Source organism: Pollachius pollachius, assembly GCF_949987615.1.
Source record: "Pollachius pollachius genome assembly, chromosome: 2".
NCBI classification, from domain to species: domain Eukaryota; kingdom Metazoa; phylum Chordata; class Actinopteri; order Gadiformes; family Gadidae; genus Pollachius; species Pollachius pollachius.
The window spans coordinates 2,893,817-2,906,718 of NC_136935.1; the positions used below are offsets into that span (position 1 = coordinate 2,893,817).

The 12,902-nt window shown below is 44.6% G+C and overlaps 2 protein-coding genes across 2 annotated transcripts in view; one reads left to right on the forward strand and one right to left on the reverse strand.

Moving 5' to 3' along the window:
• khdrbs2 (KH domain containing, RNA binding, signal transduction associated 2) overlaps positions 1-1,317 on the reverse strand; it is a gene marked incomplete at both ends in the record, with an annotated part of 38,040 nt that extends 36,723 nt beyond the window's left edge. The window contains one exon of the mRNA XM_079729358.1: positions 1,227-1,317. Coding sequence (XP_079585484.1) covers positions 1,227-1,317 — 91 coding nt within the window. The remainder of the gene's footprint in view (positions 1-1,226) is intronic.
• A 5,527-nt stretch (positions 1,318-6,844) lies between these two features.
• Positions 6,845-12,836, forward strand: LOC307071860 (isoaspartyl peptidase/L-asparaginase). The gene is made up of 7 exons (XM_079730976.1): positions 6,845-6,898; positions 7,922-8,118; positions 8,417-8,559; positions 9,130-9,293; positions 9,682-9,800; positions 10,446-10,556; positions 11,980-12,836. The coding sequence occupies exons 2-7, from the start codon at positions 7,932-7,934 to the stop codon at positions 12,186-12,188; spliced, it is 933 nt and encodes a 310-aa protein (XP_079587102.1). The 5' UTR covers positions 6,845-6,898; positions 7,922-7,931; the 3' UTR covers positions 12,189-12,836.
• Positions 12,837-12,902: the final 66 nt, after the last annotated feature.

A 12,902-nucleotide genomic window follows, 5' to 3' on the forward strand; every position in this document is an offset into this window, starting at 1 on the left:
TCTGAGGAACTTTCTAAACTGATGTGTGAGCAAGAGCATTCCCTTACAGTCATACGCCAGACTTATAATCAATAACTGGGACAGATTGGGGCCGCAGGTTCCTTTCACTCTGCTCCTTGCACACACTGGCCTTTTATGTGTAAAGACTGATTTTATAAGATGCAAGCATAAATGTCTGACAATCCATATTTAGCTACGCGTTGGTCAGAGTGTGGTCGCAGAGGGGTCAGAGATCTATTTTGTTGATGACTATGGCAAAATCTCAACCTAGTAATGAGCCAATTGCTTTAGGGCAGTTGGCAAATCAGGCTCCCTGGTGCTCTGCTCAGCACAACATCGTAGTTCCTATATGGAACCCATCACGACACCGAAGTTTAGGATGAGTTCATTCACGCTGACGTGCTGGTGTGTGGATTTGCCATCATGTGCAGTGTCAATGTTTGACGTCATTATGAAACGGTTGACATCATGTCAACAATCTTCATTGTTTTTTTGCACCTCTACTCACAAACGAGATAACTACCTTGGCGTTTTAACATCCTATTCATTGTAGGCCTGCTAAGTGCCTACATTAATAGTATTAGTCAATATATGAGGTCGAGGTCATCAACCACACCTAATATTGCTCAGAAGTGTCAATTGCATCGGAAACTTTTAACTGATAGTATCTCAGCAGTGGTTAATCGGCTTTCAGCTGATCTATAGATATAGACCTTAAATGTATTCAACCAAATGTCACACATTTTCGATCAGTCTTTTACCATTTTAACTGGAACGAGGCCAGACAAACCTCGCCTTTTACGCTTCACCCAAAACCCATGTGGTCCTGGGCGCTGTCCCAAATCTGCATATCTGAATCAATCTCATACACTCCGTGTGCTTGACCTTGGAGGGTCAGAGTTAAAGCCCTGCTTGACACTTAAACATTTCCACATCTGGAGTCAGACGGATCAGCCCACTCCATTCGCTGCGTTCATTCAGCGGCAATAAGACAGAAAGGAAGTTCAAACCGAGTAGCAGACATGGTTGCCCAACCACAATAAACCTACTTTTAATAGAGTCAAGGACAAAACCCCACGGGAGCTCCGATCCTCAGCCATGAAACGACTGCAGTGACGGGGACGCGGTGGAAGTTACAGGGTGATTGATACGCGCTGTACCAACATTACGCACCAAGGACGCACGCATAATAAACCCGATAAAGAGAGCTGCCGTGGTCGTCCTACCTTCAGCGAGCAGGCGCATCGCGTGAACAAAGGACGGGTCAAGGCTGTCCTTCTCCGCCATCAGTTCAGGTAAGTCTTTCTCCCGATGCATGGTTCGTGCAGTAAGAGCCGTTCGGTGCGGTGTGCAGGTGAGACACGACCCGGAGTACAATCTACGGTGGGGAGCGTTGCAATTTACAAATGATTTCCTTTTTTTAGGGGTTGACAGCGTGGAGAAAAAGGAACCCACTCAAAAAAAAAGCGGGGAGGGGGAAACCCAGATTCCAGTGATGCAGCTCAGTTCAACGGTCCTGGTGGTTGGGATTTTAGAGGTGTGAGCAGCACATTCGCTTCCCCCCCCTCTGCATAGACGGCACCCCGCTGGAGACTTGAGAGTCCCACACTTGGTTTGCGAGCGGTGTGTTCCCCCGCCCCTACTGCTCCTCATTGGCCAAATCCAGGGTCCACGGACGGGCGGTGATGCCGAACAAAAGGGTCCCAGTGAGTGACTGAATACCTGCGCTCACAAACAAGTATCTCTGACAGCACACGACGGCAGGAAGAGAGTAAGATTACAATTCGAAGCTGTATATTTTGGTGTAGCGAGTGAAATAAGACCTGAATAAAGGTAATTGAATAAGTCGAAATTGAAAAAAAGTCGTTGGGAACCTTCATGAAAGATGAGAACAAGCTCTGAAAAAGGATGTCTACTTGTGAACACAACATAATAGCAGAGACTGTCTTTCAATATCACCAATAAATAAAGTCAGCCCTAACCTCTCAAATTGCTTATCACATCTTCAAATCAAATCGTTTTGCTTATATGTCGAGCAACTTTACGATACTTTACTATATGATGACCTGGGGAGCCTCATTCCAGTGTGGAGGGATTCATTTGTGGTATGAGGGCTCATATGGGGCAGGTTAGAGTAATAATGGTGTTTGACTCTCAGACGAAAGGTTCTAGGTTCAATGTCCACAACAGACCTGTAAGCAATAGCATCTTTGAGCCAGTCTTGACTTCTGCTCCATAAGCCCCTGTGTCTGAGTTCAGTGTCGTTGGCGGAAAGTGTCTCCCCTAGTGAATAGTAATTGCAACAGGACTCTTGGCTATTGCACATTGCAATTAGTGATAATGACCATGCATATGTGCTGGTCCATTCAACCGGTGGGCCAGTGTTGTGGTTCTTGGACACGAAGACAGGACACCAGCCTGTGGACTGCGGGAGGGGAAGTACGCTGGCACTGCCTTGCATTGGGTGCAGCTCTCACAAAACTGGGAAACATCAGCGAGAAAACCAGGCCAGTCGAACAGAAGCTTCCGTCTCGCATTCCCCCAGGTGGGCTGCCCGGGGAATACTCTCTCTCTCTCTCTCTCTCCCCCCCTCTCTCCTTCTCTCTCCCTCTCTCTTCCCCTCTCTCTCTCCCTCTCTCTCTCTCTCTCGCTCCCTCTCTCTCTCTCCCCCTCTCTCCTTCTCTCTCCCTCTCTCTCCCTCTCTCTCTCTCCCTCTCTCTCTCCCCCTCTCTCCTTCTCTCTCACTCCCTTTCTCTCTCTCTCTCCCTCTCTCTCTCTCCCTCTCTCCCTCTCCCTCTCTCTCTCTCCCTCTCTCCCTCTCCCTCCCTCTCTCCCACTCTCTCTCCTTCCCTCTCTATCTCCCTCTCTCACTCTATCTGTCATATGGGAGAGCAGGCAAAACTCTGTTGTGGCTGCAGCTGTCACTGTTGTGTGAACCTCCTGAATGACATTCATTATCAGGGTTTGCCTTCCCCCTTGCTGTGAGCCGGTTGTATATAAACCGTCCATATTCCGAGGTCTATATTCTCAGCTACGTCATGTAGTAGTATGTTTCTTCCATTCGGTATGCATCCCCTTATGTGTGCGGACAATAGCCATGCATCAATAGGTCTGTTATCTCCTGGCTTATGTAATTCTGGTCTATGTTAGGTTAAGAGGTTTTCCACCTCGGCCGTCTCCCTGCATGACCTGATCAGCATCCAACGGAAAAAGAGGACGGTGTTTGAGGGGCAGGTCGGTCTCTTTGGTTTGAATAGCCTAGCACAGGATTTAGTGTGTAGACACAGCAGGTAGCATAAGGCCCACTATCCCCCCCCACCTCCACCACCAACACCACATCCACCACCAACACATATGAGAGTGTTCAGGGGGATTTGGCTGAGAGAGGAGTTTCACAAGAGAGAGAGCGAGAGAGAGGGAGGATAGAGTGAGAGAGAGGGAGGATAGAGAGAGAGAGAGAGAGGATAGAGAGAGAGAGGGAGGATAGAGAGTGAGAGAGAGAGAGGGAGAGAGGGAGATAGAGAGAGGGAGGATAGAGAGAGAGAGAGAAAGGATAGAGAGAGAGAGGGAGGATAGAGAGTGAGAGAGGGAGAGAGGGAGATAGAGAGAGGGAGGATAGAGAGAGAGAGAAAGGATAGAGAGAGAGAGGGAGGATAGAGAGTGAGAGAGAGAGGGAGAGAGGATAGATAGAGAGAGGGAGGATAGAGAGAGAGAGGGAGGATAGAGAGTGAGAGAGAGGGAGGGAGGCGAGTTCCTTCAGACTGCTTATCCCTTTTTTATTTTATTTTTTGCTGCTGAGATTAACACATAGCATCCCCCCCCCCCCCCCCCACACACACACACGCACACGCACACGCACACACACACACACACACACACACACACACACACACACACACACACACACACACACACACACCCTGCAGTCCTTGGTACCCTTCCAGCAGTGGGCGTTGGGGACCCTAGGGCCGTGGGCGCCCGGTCTTGTCAGCCTCCTAGAATACATCCCGCCAAGACAGCAGCTAGTGCAGCTGTACCTGTCGGCCCTGCCATGCCAGCACATCTTCTGTTGTCTCTCAATGAGGGAGCCGTAGCAGCAACAGTGGGCATTGTGTGGGCACTTCCTCCACGGCTGAGCACACTGGCGGTCGAGTGAGGGAGAGAGAGGCAGAGCACGGCATCTTGGGTAATCTGTCCTTATCTGACGCTGTGATGGAGGTGGTGTTGGGGAGGGCGGCGACAGTGCTTCTGTTTGTGTATATCGGGTCGGGTCTTTTTAGATTAATGGTTTGTCATTATTATTATCGCCCTAATGACCGGAACTCGATGATTGTCTTTCTGATGAACAGCACCGATATGTTAGATACAGATCAATCCCGCTTCATTAATCCCAGACAGGAAATGTGCGCAGACTTTGCTTTTATGAGCTGTCGGTTCCTATCGACCAAGTAAAGTTAGCCTTAAAAAAGCCCTTCATCATCAAGCTTCAGCCGATGTAACACAAAGTTCAATCAAAGTTCAATCGAACCCAACATCATCTGATTCGGGCCGATCTTCCTGTGATGTTTAGTATATGAAACTAATCAGTGGTGGTTGGAGGCTCTGAGGGGACGGAGCCCACTCTGTCCCAAGGAGGGTCTATACATCCTGCAAGGGGGGGATGATGAGCCACCCAGGGAGAGATACCTCTGCTTTTATCGCAGGATGCAGGAGACCCAAGGCGATGCTGCAGGGCTCTGAGCTTCCCTGTTCAAGCCTCTCTTTAGCTTGGTCCTGTTCTGTACATAAATACCACATGGACTGTGTGTAAAACTGCCAATACAACAATAAAACATCCCCTCCCACCGGACATTAGCCTGGACAGATTTGGGGCACAGTAAAAAGTAAATATGGGGAATTATAAATCACAACCCTTACTTGGAAAGACAGGAACTCTTGTTGCCTCTGGTCTCTGTTCTCTTCTCTGCAGCGCTCCACAGGTGCACTCAGGGGAATTCAACCACCATGAAGGATTAATTGGGTCTGAATTGCTCTGAAATGGGTCTTTGGTGCCGTAAGCAGTAGGTTACCTTTTTTTCAGTAATCCTATTATTTTATAAACCAAACAATTAGCGAAATAGTGACTGTTTGGGCCATAAGCAGTTTAGCAGCACATTGGCCACGTTCTGCTCCATTACTTACTTAAAGGTGTTTTTGTGCCGGCTGTGGCGGTCGTGATGATGATGATGATGATGATGATGATGATGATGATGATGATGATGATGATGGTTGTGATGACGATGACAATGATGATGATATTCATGTGGTGAGAATGATTTGAGACCTTGGAGCAGGTGCGCAATACCCAAAGGGATTAGAAATCTAAATGGCCTACTGGGCCACTCTCATTTATAATACAGGAAATGATTACAGTATGGGTCTAGTTTCGACTGTGACATTTCACCTTGTTCATACAATTTCAAACTCGGGAAATTATTAGAAAAGGATATGAGTAAAAAGCCACATTAGAACAACAGCGAGCAACTGCGGAAAATGGGACTTTGGTCAAGAAATATGTGTATATATATTTGTTTATGTGTATATATTTTTGTTTTTGTTTTTTATTTAGGAGCCAGAGATCGCATTGTAAAGCGCTGACAGGTAAAGTTCCCCTGTCAATGGTCCTGGAGCCATCCTGCGTGTGTTACTTCTTTGAGTCGAATGCATGCGTTCTTTATTCTCTGCCATGATCACTGCACACGTCTCCAAATGGAAACGCAGTTTACCGCTATAGATGCATTACAAATAAACGACAGACAATAGTGCAAGAATCTCATGGAAAATTCGATCTTAGATGTCGTCTGAAAAAGGTGTTGTGAAGCAAATTCAATGGGTTCTTACAGCACTCTAGTGGTCAAACGAGAGAGATACAAAATATAAAACGAGAATTCAGTTAATTTATGCAAATGTTATTCAGCTGCTACTTGTTTTTCATTTCACTGTGTTTGGATTGTAAGAAGCCCAAGTTTGAATTGCTTTCCATATGTATTGTATGTGTTTTATGAGGATGTTGGATTAATAATTGTTTTAGTATATACTACACGTGAACACTCCAAAGATAATCAAGATAAACAATTTTGCCGGCGTTTATTCGTTATTATTAGCGGTTTATTTGTTTTTATAAGCGTTGCAAAGCGGGACATTTTACGAAGATAATATCCCGAGTTTGAGATCTCGATCATGGGATATTGAACAATATCCCGAGATAGCGAAACAATCAAATTGCGCCACCTTAGGAGGTTCACGTGTAGCATACTAATCTCCACCAGCAGGCGGTTGCACCGGCAGAAGTAAGGTCGTTCGTAAGTTGGAGTGTAAAGTCCGTCTTTACCTAACGTTCGCCATCACTACAAACAGGGTGCGATTTGCGGGGATGGTGGGGATGGTGGGGATTATCCCCCCCTCTGGTTTACACGTCCTACCCTCTGCTGAATTATTTTTGTCCTCGGTGGGGATAAAAATTATCCCCCCACCCAAAGTATTTTCACCATTACATCGTAATAATTAACAACCAAAATACACAGGGTCCGTCTTCATTTCGAAACATTTTAAAATGTTTCTCAAAATTATCCCCCCCTCTGGTTTTTTCACAAATCGCACCCTGACTACAAATAACCCTCACAAAACATATTGTCCCTTACAAGTCTGGAATGCAACCATTCATTGCTTTGGGTTGCATCATAGAACACATTTGACCAATTAAATGAACTGAAGAAAAGAATCTTATTACGTAAGAAAGTCATTAATGAGCCCAGCATGGTTTAGGCCTCTGTTTCTCGCCCCACCAGTAAGCCCCGCCCCTTATCATCATTGAGGGGTGGTGAATGTGATCATTCTGAAGGAGAAGAGAAGCAGGAAGGTAAGCCCAGCGCCTTTCGGCTACATATCTGCTTCTGCAACAATACCTGCAGTTCACACTAACAACGTTTCAAAGTAGGATTGCTGTTCTAGATAGGAGTTTGTCAACCTGCATATTTAGGTTCCTGTTTATTTAATTAACATTAACAACAAAAACAACAACAACAACAACAACCACAACGCATTAAGTATATTCACCTAATTTACCTAAGGATGACGTTGTTGCGAAGCAGTTCCCAAGGAATCCTATAAATTGGCCTGCGTGCGTGGCACCCGTTTGCGCCACATGCGTCACGTGCACCCTAACACTTTCGATACGCAGTAGATTTGACATGTGCAGAACAACTCCTTGCAACTGAGGCGAAACCAATACTATACTACGTCAAAAGATTACGGAACGCCACCATTTTCATTTTCCAGCGCTATAGTTCATTTCTTTGGACAGATATTTGAGGCCCGGATAGAAAACATGCACCGGTTCAAAGCTTTTCAAATACCATGTAGCTCTATAGCTCCACCCAGTGGCGAGGCTTGGGACATACACGCTGCAACGACACCTTTGACCATACGCACAACCGAAAACGTGTAACAAAATTGTTTTAGCTTTCTTGAATGTCTGAACAATTAACGACTGTACTTTTAGTCAGGTACCAACTATTTGTGTAGACATTTAAATACAAAGATGAAGACACTTTTGCACACTTTACAAAATCTTCTAGCCAGGAATGTCATTGAAGAGTTGCTTATCTTAATACTGCCTGTAGTCTTGGCATTTCGTGTATCTTCAGATGTGATTCACACATGTGATAAAAAGATGATAAAAGCTTTACAATTCACAAAGAATTAAAAAAAACCTACAAATAGTACTCCCAAAAACACATCTGCCCACAGAACTTCTGTGTACAAAACATTTTGACCCAACAATTCACAATGAATTGGACGGAGGAGTCATAAACCAACGTGAATAACTTTACCAACTGAACTAAATGACCTATCCCTTATTCGATCCTCTTTCGCCCTGGAGCCTCGAGGTGATGCAGGCTGTCCTAGTTGTACACGGAGGGGCCTGGGCCATACCAGACGAGCTGGCGGAGGCCTCTGTGGAAGGGGTCAAGGCCGCGGCCAGTGAGGGCTACAGGGTGCTGAGGGCTGGGGGCAGCGCCCTGGATGCTGTGGAGAAGGCCGTCAGGGCCATGGAGGACAACCCCGTGTTCGACGCAGGTCCAAGCTTTGTTTGAATGCGGTTGTTGTTTTGGTGTATTTAGTCGTTTTTAGTTTTGCACCGCATTGATGTGAATTCTGGAGTCGGGCGAGTAAAACGACAAAATATAACAATGTTTAATGCAAATGTGAATAGGCCTATATTCTGCGTTGCTGAAATCCTGAATAGATCGACCAAACATCCATGAAATGCATGCTGCTTTTGAGGCCAGCCCGGTTGCTAAAGTGGAGCGAGTCAGAATATGTTTCTGTGAATCAACACAACTGAACTGTGAGCGGTGGGGGCGCTTGATTACAGGACATGGCGCCGTGCTGAACGCCGACGGCGAGGTGGAGCTCGACGCCATCATCATGGACGGACAGACTCTCGGGAGTGGAGCGGTGTCTTGCGTTCAGAACATCGCCAATCCTGTTTCCCTCGCACGAGCTGTCATGGAGAAGGTGCCCCCTTTTCAAATATATATATATATAGTATAGTATATATCTCTGTATATATATAGAGATATGTATACACACACTGTAGATGTCTGGCTATGGGATTCTATGAATAAGCAGAGCAACAGCTGCAGTCTGTTGTTTCTGAGGGAACGGGTGAGAAGGACTCCAACATAGCATCTGCTGTAGGCGGCTGGGGGTTGATCATCATCACCGTCGCGTGGTGGCAATCATCTACTGGCAAATCAACTGGATATGATGCCACATCTAGGAAGGGCAAAAACCTTACGTTTGAGATCTCTATTTCATTTTCTGTTTTGTTTTGTTCCTTGGTTACCATTTTGCAGACGTGTTTTGGGCAAAGCGTTTGAATTTATAGTATTGACCAGCACAGATCAGGTAGGCCTTAGGCGTCCGTCCTCCAGCAGCCTTCCTTTGGGCTAAGGCCTATTGGCTGGGAGGCAAACAGTGTATGCTTTTAAGCCAAGTAATGTTCCTTCATGTGAAAAAATAACTGTTAAAATAACCCATTCGGTGTGATGTAAATCTTCTCCTTACATGTTTGGAAACACGGAGACCGACCACGTTATGCTAACCAGCAGAGGGGCCAACCTGTTTGCAGACCGCATCGGCTTTAAAACCGTTCCCTCCGATACGCTGGTGACCGCCTATGAGAGGAGAGAGTGGGAAAAAGCGAAGGAGTATGTCACTGGAGTGAAGGATCTGTTCCACTCTCAATGGTAGGTGGTATGGAGGACAAGAGGGTTCATGAAACCCAGGAATGATATGATCCTTGGTTTCAGCACACTTTGGTAATTGACACAACAACAGAAATGCATGAGGAACAAGTATTTTGAGTATTTGGGCACCAGATGTTTAAAATTGTCTTTTCAAAAAAGCCTGTTGAAAAAGGCAATTTCCATCAGGGAATGAAGTGAATAGTACCATCCAAGCAACAGGTCATGGTTTAAAAAAAATGTACTTCTCTACTCTATTGCCACATGATATGATGACAATCATTTTGTCGTCATTTTGGTAAGTTACTGGTCTCAAAAGGGTACACACACTGCAATCACGTCGATAGATGTGAGACCATGAAGCTAGTTGAAGGGTTGTTGTTCTGCCTAGGTGTCATGATACGGTCGGGGCTGTTGCCGTGGACACTTGCGGTAATGTGGCTTGTGCCACTTCGACGGGAGGGATACGAAACAAAATGGTGGGCCGAGTGGGAGACTCTCCAATCATCGGTAGGATGACACATTTCCTTCGCTCTTGTCAAATGTCCTTTTACTTATAATAGGGTTGTAAGAAGCGTCCCATAATGATTAACCGTTCATAACTACATGGGCTGTTAAATGCGACCATGGACTTGACCCTGACGCTTCAAACTTCCCTGATTGTGTCAATATTAATTACATTTACCGCGGCAGAGTCTTTGAAAAGTATATTTCAAATTGACCGCAGTAAAGAAAAGACAGGCTAGTAAGACTATATGACTTGTATGGGTCTACCCTTACATTACGTACAATCTTAATAATACTTTATATTAATACTGATTATAATGTTTATAATGTTTATCGAACAACCATTCACCCGATCGACTGCACACTTTTGCAACATCACATAGCAATAGCCAATAGCCATCAGACAGTTCTGTACAGGCAACTTTGGAACGGGCACTGCACTAATAATAACAACAATAATTGAAAAGAAGAAGAAACGATAACATAAAGAAGGTTTTCCACTCGAGGTAACAGCAGCACATAGTATATATCTCAGCATGTGTAGATGTGGACGGGATTCAATCAGAGGACAATGCAACCAGAATCCCTCTGATTCTCCGAGAGCCGTGAGACAGAGCCATCCTGTGACTCTTCTCTCCTGTGAATGAGGCGCTGGGGGGTACGCAGACAACCGTAGCGGCGCAGTGTCTTGCACCGGTCACGGAGAGTCCATCCTTAAAGTCACTTTGGCTCGCCTCATCATTTTCAACATTGAGCAAGGTTAAGTATCGCTTTCATTGTGTCATTTACGATCTATCTGGAACACTTAAACACGCTGCTCCCTTCATACTGGAGAGACTAAATAAGTCACTCCTTTTATTCACCCCCATCGCCATCCACTGGTGGTTACCTAGTCAATATTAGACATCATATAATATTGTTTTTGCCTTTGTAAGATAGTATAAACAGTGGCAGTAAAATAATTTATTTTTTAAGTGCTTGCTATTTATTGTCATAGTGTGAATTGGATAAGCAAAGCTGCTGTTTCTCACATCAGGATATTATATTGCAAAGCGCTCTCTTTTTAAAAGAGAGGATTGTTCAGTTTCAAGAACAGTTGTAATCCCATCCTCACATTGCAGCAGTTGGCTTTTGTCTTTCATCATTGTGAGCATTCAGGGCCCGGGAAAACACTTGTGGCCATGCCTTCCAATCCCAAACATATACAAACACAGAGGTCACTAAACCTCACAGTGTTTAAGAACTTATAAAGGAGTGTCGTGGGTAGGCTTACTGGGAGAGTAACATCAAGGCCCAGGGAAATGCACACATTGGGAAAGGTTGATTCCAATCGGTAATCCATAAGCAATCAATCATAGAGGTGTCCAGATTTATGTCATATAAAAATTGCTTAATTAATTATGCCTCAGAGATTAATTTATAGACATTACCAACAAATATAACATATGTGGTCAAGAAAGCTGTGCTAACTTATCAATGCCATCAATGAACATTGCTGAAATCAGGTCTACGTCTCATTCTCACAATTGCAGTCTTGGTAGTTCAAAACGAGAAAGTTTAGAGTTCCAGAAATGAGATATGATTGCCATTGGGTTCGAGCTTCTCGTTTCTCAGATGATGATTTCTTTCAACAGAAAATACCTAATAATAATAATAAAAAGAGGGGGGGCCCAACGGCGAACAGGGCCCTGATTTCATGCCCCAAGAACCCTAGCGTTAATCCGTTAATGAATGCGATGATTTGAAATTAAGCAAGGTAACACAAAACTTTATCAGTCCCGCACCAGGGAAATGTACTTGGCACTGCAACTCAACTGTGAAAAGTAGAGGAATAGAGTGATTTAAGAAAAAGGTAAACTTTTACTATTTTTATTTGTTATTTCACATCAGGCCCGCCGCTCCCTATACGCAGAGTACGCAGAGTGTGTAGGGCACCAAAACTTAAGGTTTCTAAAAAAAAAATATATATATATATATATTACATTATTGAATTACAAAAATATATAACTTAGATATGAAGAGGCCCACCGTTGTTTTTTCTTAATTGTATAACCTACCACTCAGGGCCGGCGCTCGGCAGACCTGACCAGGGCACAGTTTAATGTGGAGGCGCCTAGGCGGGCACCGAGACGGCCAGCGTCAGCCCTGTTTTGACGTGCCGTGTGTTTTCCCCCAAATGAAGGTAAAGAAGTGGAGGACGCGGTGAGGCTCTCCCTGCGCTACATGGATGAGCGTGTCCATGGTGGCGGTGGGGCCATCGCCGTCTCTCCCTCGGGGCAGTGGGCGGCCACCTTCACCACCAGGAGGATGGCCTGGGCAGCTGCGGAGCAAGGCACCCTGTGGTACGGGTTGAATCCCCAGGAAAGGTTTCAAGACAAGCTGTCCCAATAAAGGAAGTGTGACTAAGTGCACAATAGGTTGCTAGTTCGATACCTAGCTCCTCCTGGCTGAGTGTTGATGTGTCCCTGAGTAAGACACTTAACCCTGACTGCTCCTGACGAGCTGGCTGTCGCCTTGCGTGGCTGACTGTGCCGTCGGTGTGTAGTGACGGTATTTAGCAGACGCTTTGGATAAAAGCGTCTGCTAAATACCGTAAATGTAACAGGGATTTGTATTGCACATTAGGAATACGGGAAGTATATAATATTGCATGTTTATAATATTACTATAGTAAACCATTAGAGTAACAAATAACTACTAGTACTAAGTAATAATAACTTTTAGTCAATCTATGTAACAACAAATTGAACAACTTTCTCCTACAGGGGATTAATAAAGTTGTATCTAATCTAAATACTCAAAGCCAATCTTATGTATACCTTTGTCTTATGAATCCACAAAAGTCACTCCATTTTTCATCCACACCCTTTGTTTAGATCAGCAGAATACTTAAATTTTTTTTAATTATTATTAAATTTTGGATTATATATTTGTAGTTTTGGGGTAGGATTTTACTGTATTTGAATATTTTGAATGTTTTTAACAAGATCTATTATGTACTTTAGTTGTTTCAAGATACAATAAAATAATTGAACTTGCTGTATTGGATTGCATATTATATTGTTATAAATGGGTTAAAAAAGTATCCTCATATATATATATATA

What these genes read in the sequence shown, in the direction of transcription:
- LOC307071860 (XM_079730976.1), top strand. Translation starts at nt 7,932, where the DNA reads ATGCAGGCTGTCCTAGTTGTACACGGAGGGGCCTGGGCCATACCAGAC. An exon ending in GATCTGTTCCACTCTCAATG is followed by an intron (nt 9,294 to 9,681) that starts GTAGGTGGTATG and finishes TGTTCTGCCTAG; the next exon opens with GTGTCATGATACGGTCGGGG. An exon ending in GGGAGACTCTCCAATCATCG is followed by an intron (nt 9,801 to 10,445) that starts GTAGGATGACAC and finishes CCTGTGAATGAG; the next exon opens with GCGCTGGGGGGTACGCAGAC.